The sequence below is a fragment of the Nymphaea colorata genome, chromosome 4 (genome assembly GCF_008831285.2).
Source record: "Nymphaea colorata isolate Beijing-Zhang1983 chromosome 4, ASM883128v2, whole genome shotgun sequence".
NCBI lineage: Eukaryota > Viridiplantae > Streptophyta > Magnoliopsida > Nymphaeales > Nymphaeaceae > Nymphaea > Nymphaea colorata.
The window spans coordinates 25,726,903-25,747,548 of record NC_045141.1 but is presented as its reverse complement, the minus strand read 5'-3'; the positions used below and the strand labels follow the sequence as shown (position 1 = coordinate 25,747,548).

The window sequence follows — 20,646 nt, the reverse complement described above, 5'->3', positions numbered from 1 at the left end:
GTCACAATCTGAGCAGCTGGCCTCATAACTTGACCCGTCCAAATATAATAAAGCAAGGCATTAAATCGTCCAAGAAGCACTTAGTGTACGCTTTCAAAGTCTACCTAGATAATTCTCCAATCTTGCAAACAGCCGGTTCCTATTCTTGGTCACTTAACATTGTTGCAAATCATGCTCTCACTTCTAATGAATTTGACTCAACCTGCCAACCCAGGTTGAGCTGCCATGAACCTGAAATTCATTTTTCCCAAAAGGCTTTTTTTATTGGATTTTCAGCCTCTCACTTACTGATATCGTGAGATGGTCCACCACCAGAAGGCCAAAAAATCCCACCAGCATTTGTAGGCAGTTGACTAAGAACTTTTAGACGTTGGCTGATTGCCCTCATGTGTTGTCATTTCTCATTAATAGGCTTCTTGCCTTTCAGCAACGCTTTACGTCTGCGCTTCCATCCTTCATTGTTAAATATGATAAAAAAACTATCATTGATTCTCGCCATAGAATGCAGCCAGCCATTAAGCACTTGTAATTCAGCTTCATCCTCCTTAGATTGAGCTTCAGTAAGTATGGCCTCACTGGATTCCATGCCTCTCAATCTCGACATGCCCATCACCATGGTTTTAATGCCCTTTTTATATGTGACAATTTGAAGCACATTAGTATCCATGTTTAAATTTGAGAACCTGCCTTCACAAAGGATTCCAGTCCACAACCAAGTGGACATTGCCTTACGCTCGTCATCCTCCAGCTGCAAACTTAGAAAGGCCTCCTTAGCTGAGCGCCAAACAGTAGAGAACATATGTTCAGTCATAACTATGGTCATTCTCTCATGTGCCACTTCATTCCTAAACCACTATAGCTTCCATAACGCTATTGGGAAAAGCAACATCCAACATTTTCTAAGTCATTTAACCTTGAAGGACACCTTACTCCAAAGCTGAAATTCCTTATCTATACTCTGCTACGGAAGCCTACTCCTACCAAAACTAGCAGTCGCCTTTCTCCACACCTTTTGCACAACTGAACACTTGAACATGACGTGCACATTGTTCTCCTCCTCCCTTTTAAATAAATGGCATCTGCTTGCCAAATGAATTCCGTGTCTTTTTAATCTGTCTTGAATGGTCAGTCTCATGTAGCTGGCGATGTAGGTAATCCAACTTGCTCTTGCTGGGATATGTTTGTTCCATATACCATTTTGCCAGCCTTCCTGACTACCCTTCTGCCTTGTGGCTTCCCAAATCGACTTAGAGCTAAGATCCTTGAGGTCTCTAGCATTACTAACAAGTTGGTCAGTCTCATTAGCTAGTTGAATGCATCTACTCACGGCTAATGTCTTGCTTGGCAGCTCTAGCGTAGCCTCACCCAAAGCCCTAACCTCGGCCACAGAAAGCTTCAACTGATCAACATGTACCTAGTGTTCTTTCCACAACAGCTTCTTCTTCCTTTCTCATGAAAGGGAGGGTTAAGAAAACTGCAGCCCCAATGGCGCAGCCATAGGTCAACTGCACCGTCCACTATTGGCTATTACAGAGAGTTGCTGGAGCAGTAGATAGCAAAGAAGCAAGAAAGCAGACAAGATAGAAGAACTGAAGAAGGGGTCACACTCTTAGTGGATTTGATAATTACCCATGTTTTAATTGTGGAAGGAGAAATCGGAAATTTTCCTAGTAAACAGAAAGCAACAAGTGTAACATTTTGATAACATCACTAATGCACAAATATATAATCGTATTGTCAACATATTATTGAGGCTTCAGTATGGTTATTACTGGTTAAGTGAAAGGCAACATAACAGTGGTTAAAGTAACGGACATTCAAGTGAAAGCGTTTTGGTTGTGCAATGAAAACTCAGAGAAAAAAACCGAAAGATTTTCCGGTTACTTTTAAAATGCTAACTACAGAAGACTTGAAAATATCTATTTATGAAAATATTTAAGAAGGAATCTGGACTGAAATATTATGATTGTATTACGGTGTTTTCAGAAGTTGCTAATGCTTTCAAAATATTTTTACTACAAGGTTTTGTCATCTTAGTGAGAAAGAAACATTCTAGTCGATCTTTGATCGAGCCTGAATTGGCTTTTTGCTTCTTTTCTGCAAGGCATCCAAGTAGATCCTTGCGGCCGAGACCAAAGAAAATCCGGACTGTGTAGTTGAAATCTAGATCATAATCCAAAGACCAGATTGCTGGATAAACGGCAGCGCGATCAGAATTCCGAAGTGTTGGGACAGATAATTTCGCTTGAAGATTTTCTCCGAGGGATGGCGGCAGCCATGACCGGCAGCAGCCTGCGCTCCCACCAGCTCTGGTCCCTCCCCTCATCGCGAGCCAAACCCACCATCCGAACCAGCCGCGTCCCTCGCCGTATCACCCCTAGAATGTCGTCGTCCGGCGACTCCTCTATCGACCCCCTCACTGCCCTCACCCGGATCCTCTTCGGCCGCTCCCTGCCCCCGTCGATTCTCGTGGGCGCCGTCCGCAGCACATGGACCTCCGCTTGGCAGGTCATGATGAGTCAGATGGCCCCCTCAGACCGGTCGGGCTCCTACTCGCGGCCGGACAGCCCCTTTCGCCGCCGGCCAGGGGCCACCCAAACCGTCCCCGACGCCACCGGCCGCTTCCACCTCTACGTCGGCCTGCCCTGCCCGTGGGCTCACCGGACCCTCATCGTCCGCGCCCTTAAGGGACTCGAGCGAGCGGTGCCGGTGTCCATTGCTTCGCCGAGCGCCGACGGCTCATGGGAATTCCGGGAAACTGATACCCAGCGCGGGGATTACTCGCCGGGGGCAGATAAGGCGAACGGTTGCAGGACACTGAGACAGGTATACAAACTCAGGGCGGGTGGGTATGATGGCAGATCGACGGTGCCGATGCTCTGGGACTCAGAAAGGAGGAACGTCTTCTGTAACGAGAGCCTAGACATCGCCGAGTTCTTCAACAGCGGCATGAACGACGTCGCAGGGAGCCCGTCACTGGATCTGTCTCCGGCGGAGCTGAGGGAGGAAGTAGACCGCTGGATTGAAATCATTTACCCCAATGTCAACAATGGCGTTTACAGGTGATCAATTGTACCCCGTTCTGTAGCAACCTTCGGTTTCCTCTTGCTTGCGCAATCAATGGTTCAGCTTACAAATAAAACGCATTATGAGAAACGAGCCCTCCATTGTTGCAGATGCGGATTTGCACAGAGTCAGGAAGCATATGACTCTGCAGCAGATGGGCTGTTCACTACATTGGATATGTTGGAGAGCCACTTGGCTGAATCACGCTACTTATGTGGGGATCGCGTAACTCTTGCTGATATTTTCCTGTTCACGACCTTGATTCGATTCGACCTTGTCTACAATGTCCTCTTCAGGTGCACCAAGAAGAAGCTGGTTCAGTATCCTAATCTCCATGGTTACATGAGGGACATTTATCAGGTTGGTAGCTTTCGATCTTGGTTATTCTTTGCTTTTCATTGTTTGCCTGCAATCTTAATTTTGCTCTTTCATGAGGGCATCTGTTTGGTAGACTAGGTGCTCTACATCTACAAAAGACTGAAAAATTTTGCTATGTTGGCGCTGCTTTCCAGAAAACAGTATCCCAATTTATCTGGATAAGTGGGTGCATATCGCGGCATGCCTGTTGTTTGAGGATGATGTGTAGAGGTTAAATAGACGCGGTTTACTGACACTTCCATCTTAAATTTGTGATGCAGATTCCCAAAGTTGCAGAAACCTGTGATTTCAATGCAATCATGGATGGTTACTACAAGATACTTTTCCCTTTGAATCCTGGCGGCATTCGACCGGCGATACCATCTGGGTTTGAGAGGGACTCTCTCTTTAGACCTCATAATAGAGAAGTTCTATCGGGCCGAAAGAGAGGTACCGGGGCTCAGTAGCATAGGCGGTGGTGGGCCAATGTGTTTCATATTCAAAATCAGAGTTGTTCACAACATGTACACGTTCCTTTTAAGAGTTGTTCACAACGCGTTCTTCACAATCCACGACATATTCAAGACTTCAGAATATGCTTCCTTTGAGCAGCATTGAATTGAAGAATATCTATGCAGGTTAAGTAATTCAGAATTTTCTCACTTCGTTGAGGAATGAACAAACTTCCCAGACCTTCCGCTTCTTCTAATCCGGCATAAGCAACCATTGGCTAATGGCAGAATGAGGAGACAAGGTCTGCAGTCGCAGATCGTTTTTCATTCAGATATAGAATTGGATATAACTAATACTATGTATGGCTACTTTGATATTTTGAGATCGGATTTTGACCCATCCGTATTTCAATATCCAGCCATACCCAAAATTACTCGAATTTGAAAGCTACTTGTAAAATGAATATTTAAACATTTCTCTATCGATTATTTATTGCTTCACTGAAATGACAAAAAGAAGGGATATGAACAAGTAGTTGAACTGAGCGATTGAAGAATTCCCTGCATCAGCATCACCAATTCATCAAGTCGTAGCCGAACTTGTATTCGGGTGATGGAAAAGCATCCGCGATTTTGGTGGACGAGACGAGCTGCTTCATTGACCTTTTGTCTCCTAGCTGACACATTGTATTAGACTTCTGGCTGTCGGGAGGCGTCATAGCAGAACCTCAATAAGTCTTTGGTGCTTCATTAGTTTGAGGATGATCTCCCCATTGACGGAAGCTTCAGTCATTCTTAGACTTCTTTTTATGAAACCCCCTGCTTAGGATGTATTTCTGCAGGGAAGAGGTCGAGATTGGATTCTTGGTGATTATTGACCACCCTTTTGTCATTTGAGCAGGACCAACCGTGAAAACGACATTTTTTGCAGCAGATTCCATCAATCGAAAGGAAGCCGCAAAAGTTCATTTAGAGGGGTCGATCGGCAGACCTTGTCTGCTCAGGTATTGTACATCTTGAAGAAGAGAGGTGGACTCTGGCTGTGGATCATAGCCACCGCAGTTGAGAAGGATTGGAGAGCTGACAATGTTGATTGGAAGTGAACGCAGTACAAGCCTTCGCAGACGCGCACCATTTTTAGGGCTGGTAGACTTTCTCTTGTCCCCTGAAGATTGTCAACCAGTGGCATGTAAATAAATGAGAAATAACACCAAGCAGCAAATTCACCTAATTGATAAAGAAGGGCAATTTTTCTTTCTTCTTTACCCTGATAAACAGCAACCTAGAAAATGGTTGTAAAAGTTCCCTTTTTTCTTTTTCTTTTTTTTACAAAATTCACTGCTAAGAAATATGCACAAACTTTTTCTGGAAAGCTACCGTGCATTTGCTCACAGTTTTGTATTTTAATTTTCCAAGCTTGTAGCACACATTCAGTTGTCAAATAGGCTTCAGATGAGGAAGCTGTTTTCAGTTTTCTTTTTGAAACAGTCGACTGTCGTTCAATATTTGCAGCTCAATTAAGTCTCCAAACTTAATGAAGACAATCTTGTTTGACATTAAAAAAAAAAGGTTTTTGGTTTGTAGGAACCTGGACATGCTGACCTGCAAGAACAAAGTTGAAAGCGGCTGAAAGGACGTGACGAAGATATGCTTCTACAGAATTTAGTGTTTTAGTTATTTCCCCAGGATGAAGAAGCAGACTTGAAACTAATACAGAAGAATTACCTTCATAAATACATCAAACGATCCGCATGCTTCCTTAGGCTCAGTATGAGAAAAGCTTTCTTCACTGCATGGCCCGCCATCAAGTACTTTGATAGGGCAACCAACATCCCAGCCACCACAATCACAGTGCCCCCCAGATCTCCATCTCTCAAGAAGGGTTGACGGTTCACCATGTGGCCCACCATGAAAGTCTTCAGGGACAAGCATGGTCATATTAGTGATCAGTTTATCCTTAGACCGATTCCCATTAGAAGAGAAGCCTGGGTCTACCTCTTTCTTCTTCAGAAATTTCAGGCCCCAACCTCCAATGACCGTCTCCTGGTTACTATTCTGATCTGTACGGACTTTCACAACCATTGCTGCCATCTCTAGGTTGGGTATTAGTTGACCCATCAAGATCTTCTCTGCAGCCATGTTACTGAAGTTGGTTCTTCTGTACAAAAGCATTTGAGGACACTCATCATAAATGGAGCTCGAAGGAATCAAATTACTATGAGGTTGCTGCTTGGATGAGTGTGGGGTTCTAAATATCCCTATTACCATCTTCTGCATTCCCTTAGACTTCTTACGAATTGGCTTCAAACTTACCATCGCTTGCTTAAGCTCTTCATTGTGTGCCCCATTTACACTAAATAAAACATATTCTGTCTCAATAAACTTGCTTGCATTATCACAATCAAGTGAAACAGAGCTTGAGACTTTCATTTTGCCAACAAACTCGGAATCACGGCTACCACCTTTGATTTGCTTCTCCCGCCCACTGACTTTCACATGAAATAGGTAAATCCAGTCTAAAGCTTTATCTTCTGATGACTCAACCCTCCATGGATTAGCCAAATAAACCTTATCCTGATCATCCAGGGAGAAGACAAAATGAGGGATTCCACCCTTCCAAATGCACTGAAGAAATCCCCTGGAAGTGGTCAGACTGGACTGATTTGAGTCTGTTGTTTTAGAACTCGAGCATGAAAGGAAGACGTCATCTGAAAACTCCCGTTTGGTTGTAGTATCTGAATCACATCCAGTATCTCCCATGGATTCTACATATCGTGCATGCAATGTGGTATCATGAAGCCCAACAGGGAAGGAGCTGTCACAATCTGAGCAGCTGGCCTCTTTAGTCTCAGTATAACTTGACCCGTCTTGCGTAATACTTTTATCTTGATCGGTCAAGTTAATAAACAGTGGACTTCTTAGAGTGTCAGGTACCTTGCCGTTCCCACTAATGGTGTTCATAAGCCATTGACCAACTGGGCTAATTGTAACACTCTTCTGAAGGCCATAGCCGTTCCCTAGATCAGCCACTCTCGGGTTTGGAACGCTATGGTTGTTCTCATCAGTGACATTTTTCACCCTTTTCTTTTTTGTCTGTGAACTACCAAAGAGAAATTCCATCCTGGTTTTCAATTTAACCGGATAATCAAATGATATTGAAGCTTTGCATATGATACCTAGATAGGCTGTAACTCTTAAATTGTCTAATACAGCAGCTTGTTTTGATGCCGGGCAACGATATGCTGAAAAATCTTCAGAGCTACTGAAATTCATGTGACCTGGATGTCCAAGTTCGGCCCCAAACCGATTCAGAATGCATGCTTCCTGAGGTTCTCCAACGTCTGCTCTCTGCATATTGTTATAAGTGCTCAAATTCTCTCCAGCATTGTGCTCCCTTGGAACTGCTGCGGACTCCCTTAGAAGAGTTTCTTCATGGATTTTGTTGTTACCAGTTGTGTCAGTCTTGCAGGAGCACCGTGGTTCAGAAAATGTGGGGTGGAAACACAGCTTTCTTTCAAGCATTTTGTTTGAGTCCCATGTCCCTAAGTTTAATCCATCATCTCCTGTTGCCCCTGCACCAGTACTCATCCAGCACCGTGAGAAATTATCCTCGTCAGAGAAACATTCTCGTGCATCTGCAAAAATGTCTTCTGCTTCCATGGCATTGAACTCAAGTGAACTACACTCACTAAGTGAACTTGTGCTTCAACCTGCACAAAAGAAAGCTCATGTCAACATCCAAACTATTTTCCTTTACTCGTTCCAATCACTATACTAACACCAGGAGTTTCAGACAAACCCTTCAACTTGGTAAAGGATAACCAAGGATTTGATAAGAAATTGAGGAACACAGACGAACAGACTCAATTTTGTAGAGCCGTAAATATATTCATAACATTCAGCTTATAATCACATCAAAAACAGCATTAAGCACTCCAGTATCAGTCGTGACAGCAAAAGCAGAAAAAGAAAAGTAGCGTGGAATTAAGTTCTCAAACTTCAAATTTAAGGACCAATAATAAGGATGTCTGATATCCAAATATAATAAATCATGGCATTAAATCATCCAATAAGCACTTTGGTGTACGCTTTCAAAGTTGACCTAGATAACTCTCCAATCTTGCAAACAGGCGGTTCCTGTTCTTGATGTGACTTAACATTGTTGCAAAATCATGCTGTCACTTCTAATGAATTTGATTCAACATGCCAACTCAGGTTGAGCTGCCATGAACCTGAAAGCCATTTTTCCCATAAGGCTTTTTGATTGGATTTTCAGCCGCTCACTTACTGATATCGTGTGATAGGTCACCCTGGGACAAAAAAGTGATACAGAGAGTGCCTGGAGCAGTAGAGAGCAAAGAAGCAAGAAAGCAGATAAGATAGAAGAACTGAAGAAGGGGCCACACTCAGTGGATTTGATAATTTCCCATGTTTTAATTGTGGAAGGAGAAATCAGAGATTTTCCTAATAAACAGAAAGCAACAAATGTAACATTTTGATAATATCAACAATCAGAACTCATTTTCCTCGTAGCAAGAGATTGCCTCAAAGTCAACTGTCTCCTAGATTAAATTTATGAATAAAGCACTACAATGTCAAATTAAGTGACATAGAAACTAAAGCTCAACCTATATGTTACCAGTTCCTCCTAAACACACAAGCAATAAGGAAGAAACCCCCATCCCTTGCAAGGCATTGGCTGGCATAGAATTGGATAATTATATAGAAAAGAACCGTGAATGCTCTTGCCCACAGGAGGTACAGGGTCGTCAATCTTGTCTCAAAGAATGCCTCTTTGTAGTACACCCTCCCTTGTCCTTGCAAGAGATGCCCCTGCGGGTTTTCAGCTTTGACACACCATCAACTTGGTGATGGCCACAAGTTTTTTCCTACAAGATCAGTGAAGCCGTTGTTGGTAAAACAAGCCCCCCATTTTTGGCTTAGGCATCAGCATCACAATTTTATAACATGGATATTGGGCAACTAGCAGAATGTATGGCTAACAAATTTTCACTAACGAAGAAAAGATTCAGGAACTATGTACAAGGGAAATTACTTACACCATGCCTCAGAAAAATGTGGCAACATCCTTATGGAAAAGAAAAGCCCTTAAGTGACAAGAATGTGCGCTGGGCCTTTTTCATCAGTATCAATGACCTTACCCTTAGGTGGGGCTGACCGTCAGCCGTCTTATATGGTGGATCTGACTCATTTCTTTCAAGATTTAAAGCAGATGAGATGGTACCTTTGTTCTGTTCGTTTTCTCCAGGGCAACAACTTTCTGCATCACTTTTGGCCATGGCTCTCCCTTGTACGGGGAGAAGGATATATTTGAGGTTTTTCTTTCTTATTCTGCAAATGGACCGGTTAACACTATGTTTGGTAGCTGGCACCTACTCCCATCATGTAGACATCAATGTGAAGAAACCTCACCATGCTGTAGACCAGCGAATGAGTAGTGAACAAATTTCTATCGCAGCCATGCTTCCAAAATTAACGCACTACTCATCAGTTGATGAATGACTAGCCAGCAGCTAAGAATATTAGCTGCATACCTTCCGTCTTTTGCTATTTCCAGCACCGAAAGTCATTTTCTTTTCCGAGCCACCTTTTATGAAAGAAACCGTGCTTTCCTATAGAAAACTACTTCTTCTTGAACTAACATGTTAACCGTTCTTGAATTGACATGTTGATCATTCTTGAAGCAATTCCAGAGAAACATGAGAGCGTTACTTCGTCTCTTGTTCTCCCAAAACTTAAAGAGCACATAAACATTTGAAGAATAGTGGAAGCGAACGAACGACCAACAAATCTTCTACTCATCAACTTCTCCGTTTCAAGCACCAAAGGAAACGTTAAACAGCAATAACAACGACTGAAATCCATAATGCACACAACAAGAAAAGCAAAACACAACAGTATTTCCTAATAAGAAATAAGACGAAAAAGCTTTTTCTAAAAAAAAAAACAGGGGACACACCCGAAAAAAATTTCTACTTCTTCTCTTCCTTTAAAGTCCAGCAAAATTTAAAATTTTTTCCAAGTAGCGATTGGAAAACCACCAAGAGACACCAAATCATCGTTAATCCCAGGCAACAAAGAAGCAGCTCCTCCATATCTCTCCCACTCACAAACCAAAAGCAAACACAAAAGAATCACTGCAACTTCTGCTCGCCTCCCGCTCACAATTCTAACATCACCAACATCAAATCCTCAATCCCTAACAGACCTCAAATGCCACGACCAAAAATTCCCTTTGTAACAACTGAAAAAAAACACAATATAGCATTCAAAAGGCAAAATTCACCATTTTCACAGGGCCCAAAAACCACCATCAGCTTTCCTTTCGAGAAAATGAAAAGTAGCCACAGAAAAGAAGAAGAAGGGGAAGAAGGCAACGACGACGATGACATGCAAAACGCAGCAGTCTAACCCGCTCAGGCCAAAAACCGAAAGATGGATGACGGTGAAAGACCGCAGGCAAAGGAGGAGAAAAGAAGCTGAAAGGGAAGAAACAGGAGCTCAGCCAAGCATAAAAAACTCTTACCTCCACAAAGGAGAACCACTCCTCCACTAGCTATCTGACAGATGACAAACCAGACGACAAACCGTCACAGGACCATAAGAGAGAAAAGAAAAGACAAAACCACCGTCGACCTCTATATTCTCCACCTTTCAACACCTTCACAGCTAAACGCCCTCCTCTGCAACTCACCAAATCTTTATCTTCCCACCACCGTTTTGCTGCTCTCCGTCCCAACGTTTCAAACTTCCAACAGCTCTCTTTGCTCCGTCACTCTAAAAACACAGACGCCGGAGCTTGCAGGGCTTTTCACACTCCCTCCTGTTCCCGATATTCGGAATGTAATTCATTATTACCACCTCACCCTCCCCGATTAAGTTGTCTTGCGCACCTGCCCTTTGTTCGGCCTCAAGCCCCGACCGTGTACAGTTGTTCCGTTTGACCAAGACCTTGTCCCGGCCCTCTAAGGGATCTCATTTCCCTTCTTCGTCAATTTTGGGAGTGCAGCTTAGAACAAAGGGATCGAGCCATAAATTTTTAATCAATAACGTTGAATTATAGTTTCAAAATTTCAACATAATTTTTAAATTTTTTTATATAAAACATATACAATCTTTTAAAGTTTACATGTAAACTTTTTATTGTTTTGAAAAAAAGAAAGGGAGAACCCTTGCTAACTTTTCCTTGGCTCTCCCCCAATTAGATTGGACCTACATTTACATACCCAACTGTCACCAACTCGATCAAGATAGAGGTGCACCATCTATGCCCACAAGAACAAAAAGGAGGATTTGGACTTTTTTTTGTGTGGCTCTTATTGACAAAAAAAATAAATTATATATATATATATATATATATATTCAACCACCTCTTCTTGATATTGTTGAAGTGTGGCTTAAATCTATAGTCAACCACAATAGTTGTTTGGTTTGATGGTATTATTTTCCACTCCAACGAAACGATGGAGTCGTCGGTTGTTCATTGCCACCTTCAACAGGTTCGTTAAACAACCGTAGCCATGCGTGGTAGGTTTTGTTGGGGAAATTTTTATCCAAGCAAACGATTCAAACACAAATAAGAAAAAAGGCACTGAAATAAATAATAAATTTGTTGGTGACTTATTAACAACGAGCAATGAGAATGTCATACGCTTACGAGCCAGCAAATTCTGGTTGAGTATAAACTTTTAAATATATAAGAAGAACAATTTATCCGGCAAGCAATATCAATATGAAAATAAGCAAATTTTATCAATCTATATAGACAATTTATAAACTTTGTTGATTTTATGCCCATTTTTACTAAGTATGTGAGTTTAATATTAAAAATAAGTTAAATAGTTAATCAAAACGTGGATATCTCGCGGACAGCGACCGAGTGGCAACGTGAAGGGTCTGCAATAGAGTAAGGGTATTACTGTCATTCTATTGGGAGGTAAATCAGTTACCTGGGAAGGATGTCCCGGTCATTTCCCTGGTGCCAGTGGTTCGGGCGGGAATGACGGAATTACCATCCCGCAAAACAGAGGTCTCCCGCTTCCCTAGGTGACCTTTGCTTCCTAGGTTGGGGATAACAAGGGAAATGCCGATTTAGATTTACCGAAAAGTTGCTGGTGTTTTCAAGAAAGCGTCTCATTTTTCTAAAAAAAATTTCGATCACGCGGCCCACTTTTCCAGAAAATCTCGAAAAGCGGTTTCCTCTCCGAATGGCGAAATTGCCCTTTCATGTGGTTTTCCTTGATCGGATCCGAATCCGAACCTTCGTTTCATGACCGGACAGTATTGGGATCCGAACCTCGCAGCGAGGCTTGGCCTTTCCATAGGCTTAGGGGGTTTTGTCCTCTATTGTCCAGTGCCAAAAGCCATCTTGAGCATCTTAAAATCTAAAACTTAATAGTTTATTATTTTTTTTATGAAACTAAACTTTAATTTAACTTTCTTTATCAAAAAATTCTAACTTGGTCCCTATTGAATCTATTGATCTTAAAATTTTTTCAACGAGGGACTTAATTCTATTTTGTCTCTAATTCCATTCTCACAGGTATCAACTCAATTTGGGTGTTGCTTCAGAGCATGTTGTGTCCAACTAAAAAATTGAAAATCTTACTTTTTTTTTCATCCATTTGAATTTTGACTTGAATTTGGATTTGGAGCTTGATCAAAAGCCAAACAGATAATTACTTGGTTCTGCATTAGCTGTTGCAAATTGACTGGATGGGTTCAGATTCAGCTGTATACATCGGACCCAAATTTGGCAGTTCATTAAGATTCAACATTGGATCTTAGTTCGTAATTAATCAGAGTTTGCTCCAACGGGACGGAACTGGAACTGGAACTGGATTCCACACACAGCATGTCAAGTTTGCATCGCATCTTCTTTCATCGGAGAAAAGAGCACAAATTAAGTAACACGTCCCTTTCTTTCTAACATGGGGATGGAAAAGAAGATGCCACTGTTTGATTTTCGTCATCTTTTGTTCGGTAAGAAGTAGATTTTGGTTGGGACGACATGTTCAGATGTTTCTACCGAGCTACAGTAGCTATGACTTTCACATGAAGATTAAACCTCACTCTCTCTCTCTTTCTCCCGTCATTCGTGCTGTGTCGTTATACATGCACATGCAAAAAGTTTTCAGATTTGTTTTGTTTATCTTCTAATGCATGTTGGTGACATAAAGTTTTATAGATATAATATTAAGTATGAGAAAAATTAGAATAAAAAATGGGCCTAGAAAGAGAAGGCAATCACAAAAAATAAAATAAAACAAAATTTTCTATGCAGTGGAAGGAAAAAAATGAACAAACCCATTAAAAAGAGAACTTTGGAAGAAGGCATGGGTTGTCCTGAATCTTCTCATGTATAGTCTGTGAGCAGGTCAAAAAGGTCGGACGATTTTTGCTTGGGACACTCATTTTTCTCGGATCAGCTTCTGCGTAGAGAGGAATTTTCTCCTTTCAACCGTCCCGTCCGTTTGAAATTTAGAGTTGGGGATTCATATTTTATTGCAGAAACTGCAGTATCATATGTTTCTTGAACTCGCACTTTCATGGCGGCAGTTGGCAGCAACACCCTCTCTTGAAATTCGACTGTGCTACCTTCTTCATTATAATTTTATCACGTCTTTTCTTTTCAGGAGCTTTTTGAACGAGGGTTCCAAGGTGTGGACTGAAGGTCCCAATTTTCAACTTGGGCACGTGAATAAATGTTTGTCCAAATATTTATTTATTGATTTATGCAGTTGTTCTACATGCAGAGTTAGGATTAGGCAGATCTTTGTGAAGAGAAGCAGAAGATGGCCTTGAAGTACTGAACTGCTTCTTTGGTCATCAGAGATCGCCGCTTTCGGACGCCTGGAATTTTTTTCAATGAGGATTTGGATGTTCCTGGTGTGTTCACACCAAGCAAGTCTGAAGAATGCTTGGCTTATACGGAGATGATCTATGTTTGCTTCTGGTGACCAGGCAACTGCGTTTGAATCCAACAGATTCAGGGTTTGAGTTGAACCACCGGAAGGTTCATACTTTAATTTGAGATCTGATCTGATACAATGTTTGACTGTTACAGGAAACAATAGTTTGACAGTAGGAACACTCTGTGCAGATTCATAGATCACTAGAGCTAATGTTTCATGAATTTGAGCCGATCAATAAAACGGATTCATGTGACACCCCAAAAAGTGTCTTTGCTGCCAAAAGACCCCGAAGTTCTGAAACTAAATTTGACATGGTGAATTAGGATTTTTCTAGATCTTAAAACCCACAGCCAGCTATAACTGCGCTAAAACAGAGAGAAATGCAGGAAAAAAATATTTCATGGATCTACAAGTTTTAGGGACATCATAATTCATAGGTTCGAACCCGTGATTTGATATCAGGATCATTAGCCAATCAAAGAAAGAAAAACCAAAAGAGAAAAAAGATTCGACAGATGACGGATCTTGTGAAGCTAAATTGGTGGTTCTTTGATGGGGCCTACACGTTTTGGACCCAATTTAAATACTTCGATTCGATCAAACTGACGACATATATATTTGCTCCTTCAGTTCTAAACATATATAGACTCCCAAGTATTTAAGGAAAGGAATCAGATTCTTTCATTCATGGATCCTTACATGATCTAGCATCTAGTCTAAAACTTTGGATCTTTCACATGTTAGACGAATTAACTTCGGTACAATGTTACGTCCAGATTCTCTCTAAGGTATGGAACATAAGATGCTGAGGATCGAAAGCGTTCTTCGCTCTTTTTTTTTCTTTCCTTGAATTGATGGAACATAAGATGGAAATCATGAAGCATACCACCTTGTGAACGGAACACTCTGTTCCTGGCATCAAACACCTCTTATCTTATATATGGACACCACTAATCTAACTCTAGGAGATGGGCATTCCAAGCTTAAGTACCAATTCAGCTATAATTTGAATCTTAATTTACTTTAGTAGAAGTTGACCACGTTGATGTAACTTGTGTACAGTTGCAGTTTTAAAACCAAAAGGCGAGGGAAAACAACAAAATTAGATGACATCAAGACACAAGTTTCTTATCTCATGTAAAGACAAACTGTGCATCTCAAATTTTATGAAACCAACCTTAAATAAAGAATTGAGATTGGGAAGATACATATATCATATATATATATATGTGTACATTGATGCGTTTTAACCGCGTAATCCATCTGCATGCGGGTCCCTACAATGGGCAGTCTGGAACTGGATCTTTGTCGTGACTTATGGTCGCTATACCAGCTCTTTTCTTTCTTTCTGTCTGCCTGAAATCAGCCGTGACTAGTGGATTTAACAACATACTTTTTCTGTATTTGTTTGTCCAAAGGAGAGAAAAAGCCGACCATCTTCTTTGTCTCATGTTTTACCTCACTAGCTGCGCCGGTGTCCTAACTGCAACTGGTGAGTTTTCGAGGCGAATTAGGGCATACGTGTTCCGACTTCGCCATGAAAAGGAAGAAGAAGAAGAAAATTTTTGTTTGCATGCTTCTGTTGTATTAGGCTACCTGTTCTTAACCATGTGCTGCAGAGCACGGACTTAGTAAAAGAACAATGGTAATCGTGCTTGCGAATCATACCCGTAAATGATGCTGTCTTTACAATTTTCGTGTTTGTGGATTGGATTTTATTCAGAATCCAGATCAGATCTAGATCCATATAAACTTTTCAAAGCACAATGTGTACCTAGGACCATTTACTAATCCAACATTACAAGGAGCAGAGGGAGGGGGGCCCACCTAGGCCGTGGTCCTACCCCAGCTAATTAAAAAAAAATCACATTAAAAAAATTGATAATTTTAAGTTGCGTCATGTATTTTTTGGATTTGGGTTTAGTTTGGCCTGCCTCAGTTATAGGTTCAAAGCATAATGTGAACTATTCCTGTCATTCACTATCCTGCCAAAGCAAAAAAAACACATGCTTATGATGAACGTAAAATCATGGTTTTTCATATCACTAGTTTTTGTTGGATCTGTGAAGCCCAATTTGAGATCCAATGAGGAAAGCCCAAATACTATTTAAAACCTCCTCTCCATCCTCATTTGCAAGCTCTCGAACAGAGGCATAATTGAAAATCCTGAAGCAGTGGCCTTGATATATTTCATACATATGATTTATATTGTCCTGACATCAAAAGGTTCAACAATGTTTTTTGGGTTATCGCACATATGCATTGGTTTAGATCAGGATTCTCATGTTACGAAGCGAAATTTTCAAAACCATATTTAATCACTTGGAAAAATTAGCATCCTTAATAAATATACAGGCATCGAAATATTTATTGGGATTAGTATCTTGAGAGGAAAAAAAAAAACAAGGAAAAGAGGGGCACGCTTGCAGGTTCTTGCAAGTGTGTCGAGATGTACAAACTGAGGTTCAAATGAGGAGCAAAATCTATGTCCAAGACTGAATGGGAAAATTGGTGTTAAAAGCATTCACACCACTAATGTGGGCAAAGATGTCGGAGGAGTCGACCAGATCCTGCTCCTTACCTTCTGCAATGTTATCCACCTGCACAAGCACAAATGGAAAGAAATTCTCAGTATTAGAAAGATGAGCACCGACCTTCCAAACATTAATAGAATTTTAATGGTAAACCATTTTTGCCCACTATCAAATTCTATCCACGATTATTCAACAAATTCTTTCAGGAAGGTCAAGAGAGCAAGTTATCTTGTTGCTCATGCATGATTATTACTCCACATCTTAATGAAGTTTTTCTTTCTTTTAGTGCAAGCTGGAAAAGAAAACTCAAGACTTGAATCGCTTAGAAACAGCAGCAAAAAATCAAACTAATGTCTCCTTTAGGCCTCAGGTTTGAGTTGTGTCAAAATTTTTGGATTACCAAAAGCCAGACAAGGATGCTGTCAATGGCATGTGTGTGTATATATATATATATATATATATATATGTATGTATGTATGTATGCATGCATATATATATATATATATATGTATGTATACAAATCCTTCTGCCATCTTGACTTCCATCCAATTTGGGCTGCTCTATATAATGCGATTAAACACACTTTGCAATACATTCAAAAGTGTGTTTCAAGATAACAAGGATCTTTCCCTTCAAAAATTTGTACATATATATATATATATATATATATAATTTTATTAATTTTAACCAATCTGACATCTTAATCTACCTCAGAATCATTGAATGCGAAAAAAAAAGCACTCAATTAGCTGATAAAGAAATAGGGTTTTTTACCCTTTAGGATTGTAGAGTCATAAATTGTCTAGTAATTTCCCTCTTTATATGTGGCAGCCAAAGAAGGCCGGCGAACTCATTGGGTGGAGATTAAGTGTGTGTGGATTGGCTAGTAATACTTGATCGATATCCGTTGCTGCCAATCTCTTTTTCACTTTTCTTTTTTCTTCCCTTTAACTGCCTAACCGAAAAAGAGAAGTGAATGATGTATGAAACTTACTTCTTCCTCATCGTCATCATAGTGTCGCCTAGAGTTTGGCACAGTTGGGTCATTGAAGTCATCGTTCTTGGCAAACCTTCCCCTGACTCGTGGCCTGCTGTCCGCCAGCGTTTTCCGGCAGGCGTACTGCACACCGGACCGGGACGTTGTATCAGAAGTGAAGATCGTAAAACCAAAGGAGGTCGGATTCTTTAGCTTCGTATATACATATTGACTTATTGAAAAGGAAACAGATGGAAAATTGCTAAGAACAAGGACTCGAATCATGACGACAAAGGATATTTTAAAACTTGGACGTTTACACATTTTTGTAAAACTTGTAGATTTAGCATCATAACCTTCGCAAATCAAGTGATGGTTCGTAGAAAAATATATACGAAGACTGTATTTCTATGGTTGCTTTTATAAAAAGAAACAAAAACCGTTAAAAATCTCATTGGGGTGTGTGTGTGTGTGAGAGAGAGAGAGAGACCTTGATCTTCTTATTGAAGTTCCTTTCGTTCCTTTTCTTCAAATATCTGTGTATCCTCTGTTTGCGCTCCTCGACGGAGTAGCGACCAACCTTGAAGGCGGAGTCCTCTAGCGGTGCAGCGGAGTCGGACCTCGGAGTGCTGCCACATGCGCCACCAACCAGCTGCTGTTTCTGATCATGATGAAGTCCCTGAAAAGGTGTCCATACACATGTTAAGTTTGAATCCGACCACATGTTAAGAAGACCTGCCGGATTAATGGGACTCCGTCCGTCCTTCCGGCCGTCTGCTAAATGTTCTCACTTGAGACTAGAAAGCTTTTCTGTAACGAAAACCTAACTCAAGGTAATTTCAGGAAGTGCCAAACACATGCATATGCATAACTTTGTTTGATTATATATCATCAATAACATATTAAAAAAAGCACATCCAAACGGGACCCCTTGCAACTTGCGTTATTATCTTTTGGGAATGTCTCCAGCATAAGATCTAAGACAGAGAATCATTAACTAAAGAGGCTCCGCACTAAGCCTTGAGGTTTGGCTACTGTTGAAGACGACCATGTTCTTGATCTTTTCTCTTTTCTCAGTCATGAACTATGGTGGGGTTCTTGCACTTTGTGCGACCTTTTCCTTTGAGAACCAAGTCGAACAGCGTTGAAGATTTTTTGGTGCTGCAGTGCCGGGACAAGGTGCGCTTTAGAGGCAAGCTTTTAGGTGTCGTTTTCTTTATTTTTATGCTCCGTGCGTGATCTCGCTTTTCTCTCTGCGCCGGAGCGCATAAATTCTTCCTTTTAAATGTAGAGTCCAATCAAGTGAAGTGAATAAGTGTACGGAAATGTGAAATATTAAATTTTTTAGGTACCAACATGGGTCGGAGGACAATTTATGAGCGTGTTTGCGAATAAATGAGAAATATGGGGGGGGGGGAGAAGCTATGTGTTTCTTTACCTGTATATCTCCGGCGCTGTAGACGCGGCGTAGGGCTCCGGCGGCAAAGACTCCTCCGTCCCTCACTGGATGCAGCTCCAGAGTCGGCGCGGGCTCAACGGGGATCAAGTGCACCGACCCCGCCGAGAAGGGCCTCCCCTGGTCCACCGGAATGGACGGGCTCATCCCCCCGTGGAGCACCGGCGCGAGCGCCACTGCCTGGACGAAATTTGCGAACGGGGAGAGGCATTCCTCCTCCGCTTCGAACGGCGGTCCGAAGACGCAGGGCATCGGTGGGGATGACTCGAACCCGAGTGGAGCCGGGAGGGCATAGCTCAGAGCGGGTCCGGCGGCGTTATCCCCGTAAGGGGAGGAGTTGGAGAAAGGCTGGAGAGGGGAGAGGTCGAACTGGTCGTTCAAGGGGAGAGCCGGTACGAAGGCCAGCGGGAAATCCTGTTGCTGGCGTGGGAGCGGCGGTGTGAGGTCAGCCACGCAGGGATTCTGGTGGCGGGGTGCGGACTGGGAGGAGGAGGAGAAGCAGGTATCGTCGGAGCAGCTGGAAGTGGAGACTTCCGGTGGGTTCCTCAGCGCCTCGGCGAAGAGGACGTCGTCCACGCCGAAGTCGAAAAGCACGGTAGATACCACCGAGAGATCATCCTGCAACAGCAAAAAACAAGTCAACAAACTGCCATCGACAGACACCTTCCGGGATTTTCCTTTTTTCTCAGAGGCTGCTTTTTGAATATCAATTATCTATTTATCGTAAGCGTAATTTTCCTAAAGCAACCATCATTATCTTGGATGCCGTTCGTTCACGCGATGAACGGTTCCTGACGGCCATGGATGTTCGTGATTTGGACAGTTCACAGAGCTCCATGGCCATGCACGTAACGAACGGGTTAAGGACAAACTATCGTAATTTTTTGTTCTTTGTTCAACTCATGCAGTTCATAACGAAAACCTATGATATTGAGTTTCAGAGAAAGATTTTCGTTCTGCACCACTGAAAGAAAGAAATCGAGTTCGTCGTCAAAATAAGGACCAAATAAAAAAGAGAAGAAAACGGTTCAAAAAGTGATGAAATTAAGCTCGAAATATTACAAGCACATTCAGAAAGCGAACGTATGAAAAAAAATCAGCCAAAAGATGGCTCAACTCAAAAATCTCTACCCTCATCATAAAAAAAAAGGGGCATACAAAATGGAAAAGAAAAAAGAAGAACGTAAGAGAAGAAAAAGAGAAAGAAGCGATACAGGTGAATGCGGCTCCGGCGGACGAATCACTTCCTGCAACATCTCTGTTCCTCTTTCTGTCTCTGAAACTTCAACAAGGAGCTCTAATGGCGAATTTGTTTCTTCCTCCCCTCCCCTCCCCTCCCTTCGCTCAGAGAAAAGAAGGAGAGAAGACGATCGAGCAGACACAATTAATTCGAGCGGAGGAGCGTCGATATCGGGGGAGAGGAGGGATGCTGCCCCCGGCCCTTTATACAGCCCCGCCACACACACCCCCTCTGCTGACGTCATCGCTCGGAATAACGCCGTCGCCACGAGGGAAACAGGGGCACCGTGCCCGTTCTTAACGGCCGATCGCTCGCTCGACGCCACGTTGGCATTCTTCCCGTCCGACGTGGCAGCAGTCAACGTGTCGTCCAGTGGGGTCCCCGCTGTTTCTTCCGGCGGACCCAGTCGGAAGCCGTTGGACTCCGGGATGACCGAGCCGGACTCCTCGGGGACCGGCAAAAGATCGCCGATTAGAAACTTCGGGGCTCCACTGGATCACCGAAATTGCCCCTCGGGTTTTCGCTTTATACCAACGATATTGGTTTCGGCCGGGTGGGTCAGGACCAAGGTTCGGATTGAAAGGGTCCCTTGGAATATCGGCTTCCAATTAGATCAGACCTGTACCCATC

General features: G+C 42.2%; 3 protein-coding genes across 8 annotated transcripts; 1 reads left to right on the top strand and 2 right to left on the bottom strand.

Moving 5' to 3' along the window:
- The first annotated feature begins 1,831 nt into the window (after positions 1 to 1,831).
- On the top strand, positions 1,832 to 4,019 carry LOC116252717 (uncharacterized). Its single transcript, XM_031627184.2, has 3 exons — positions 1,832 to 3,062; positions 3,177 to 3,426; positions 3,705 to 4,019. Exons 1-3 carry the CDS (start codon positions 2,266 to 2,268, stop codon positions 3,888 to 3,890), a joined length of 1,233 nt encoding a protein of 410 aa, XP_031483044.1. The 5' UTR covers positions 1,832 to 2,265; the 3' UTR covers positions 3,891 to 4,019.
- Positions 4,020 to 4,229: 210 nt separating this feature from the next.
- On the bottom strand, positions 4,230 to 10,676 carry LOC116252715 (uncharacterized). Of its 6 annotated transcripts, none has more exons than XM_031627182.2 (3): positions 10,423 to 10,676; positions 5,601 to 7,585; positions 4,230 to 5,040 (listed from the first exon to the last, which is right to left on the bottom strand). In XM_031627182.2, the coding sequence occupies exons 2-3, from the start codon at positions 7,533 to 7,535 to the stop codon at positions 4,876 to 4,878; spliced, it is 2,100 nt and encodes a 699-aa protein (XP_031483042.1). In that variant the 5' UTR covers positions 7,536 to 7,585; positions 10,423 to 10,676; the 3' UTR covers positions 4,230 to 4,875. The 6 variants fall into 6 exon arrangements, with proteins under 6 accessions (XP_031483042.1, XP_031483040.1, XP_031483043.1 ...); XM_031627180.2 differs by lacking the exon at positions 10,423 to 10,676 and adding an exon at positions 10,183 to 10,410; XM_031627183.2 differs by lacking the exon at positions 10,423 to 10,676 and adding an exon at positions 10,309 to 10,381.
- A 5,464-nt stretch (positions 10,677 to 16,140) lies between these two features.
- Positions 16,141 to 20,155, bottom strand: LOC116253289 (uncharacterized). The gene is made up of 5 exons (XM_031628051.2): positions 19,991 to 20,155; positions 18,759 to 19,394; positions 17,811 to 17,999; positions 17,339 to 17,464; positions 16,141 to 16,410 (listed from the first exon to the last, which is right to left on the bottom strand). Exons 1-5 carry the CDS (start codon positions 20,030 to 20,032, stop codon positions 16,294 to 16,296), a joined length of 1,110 nt encoding a protein of 369 aa, XP_031483911.2. The 5' UTR covers positions 20,033 to 20,155; the 3' UTR covers positions 16,141 to 16,293.
- Between the last annotated feature and the right edge of the window lie 491 nt (positions 20,156 to 20,646).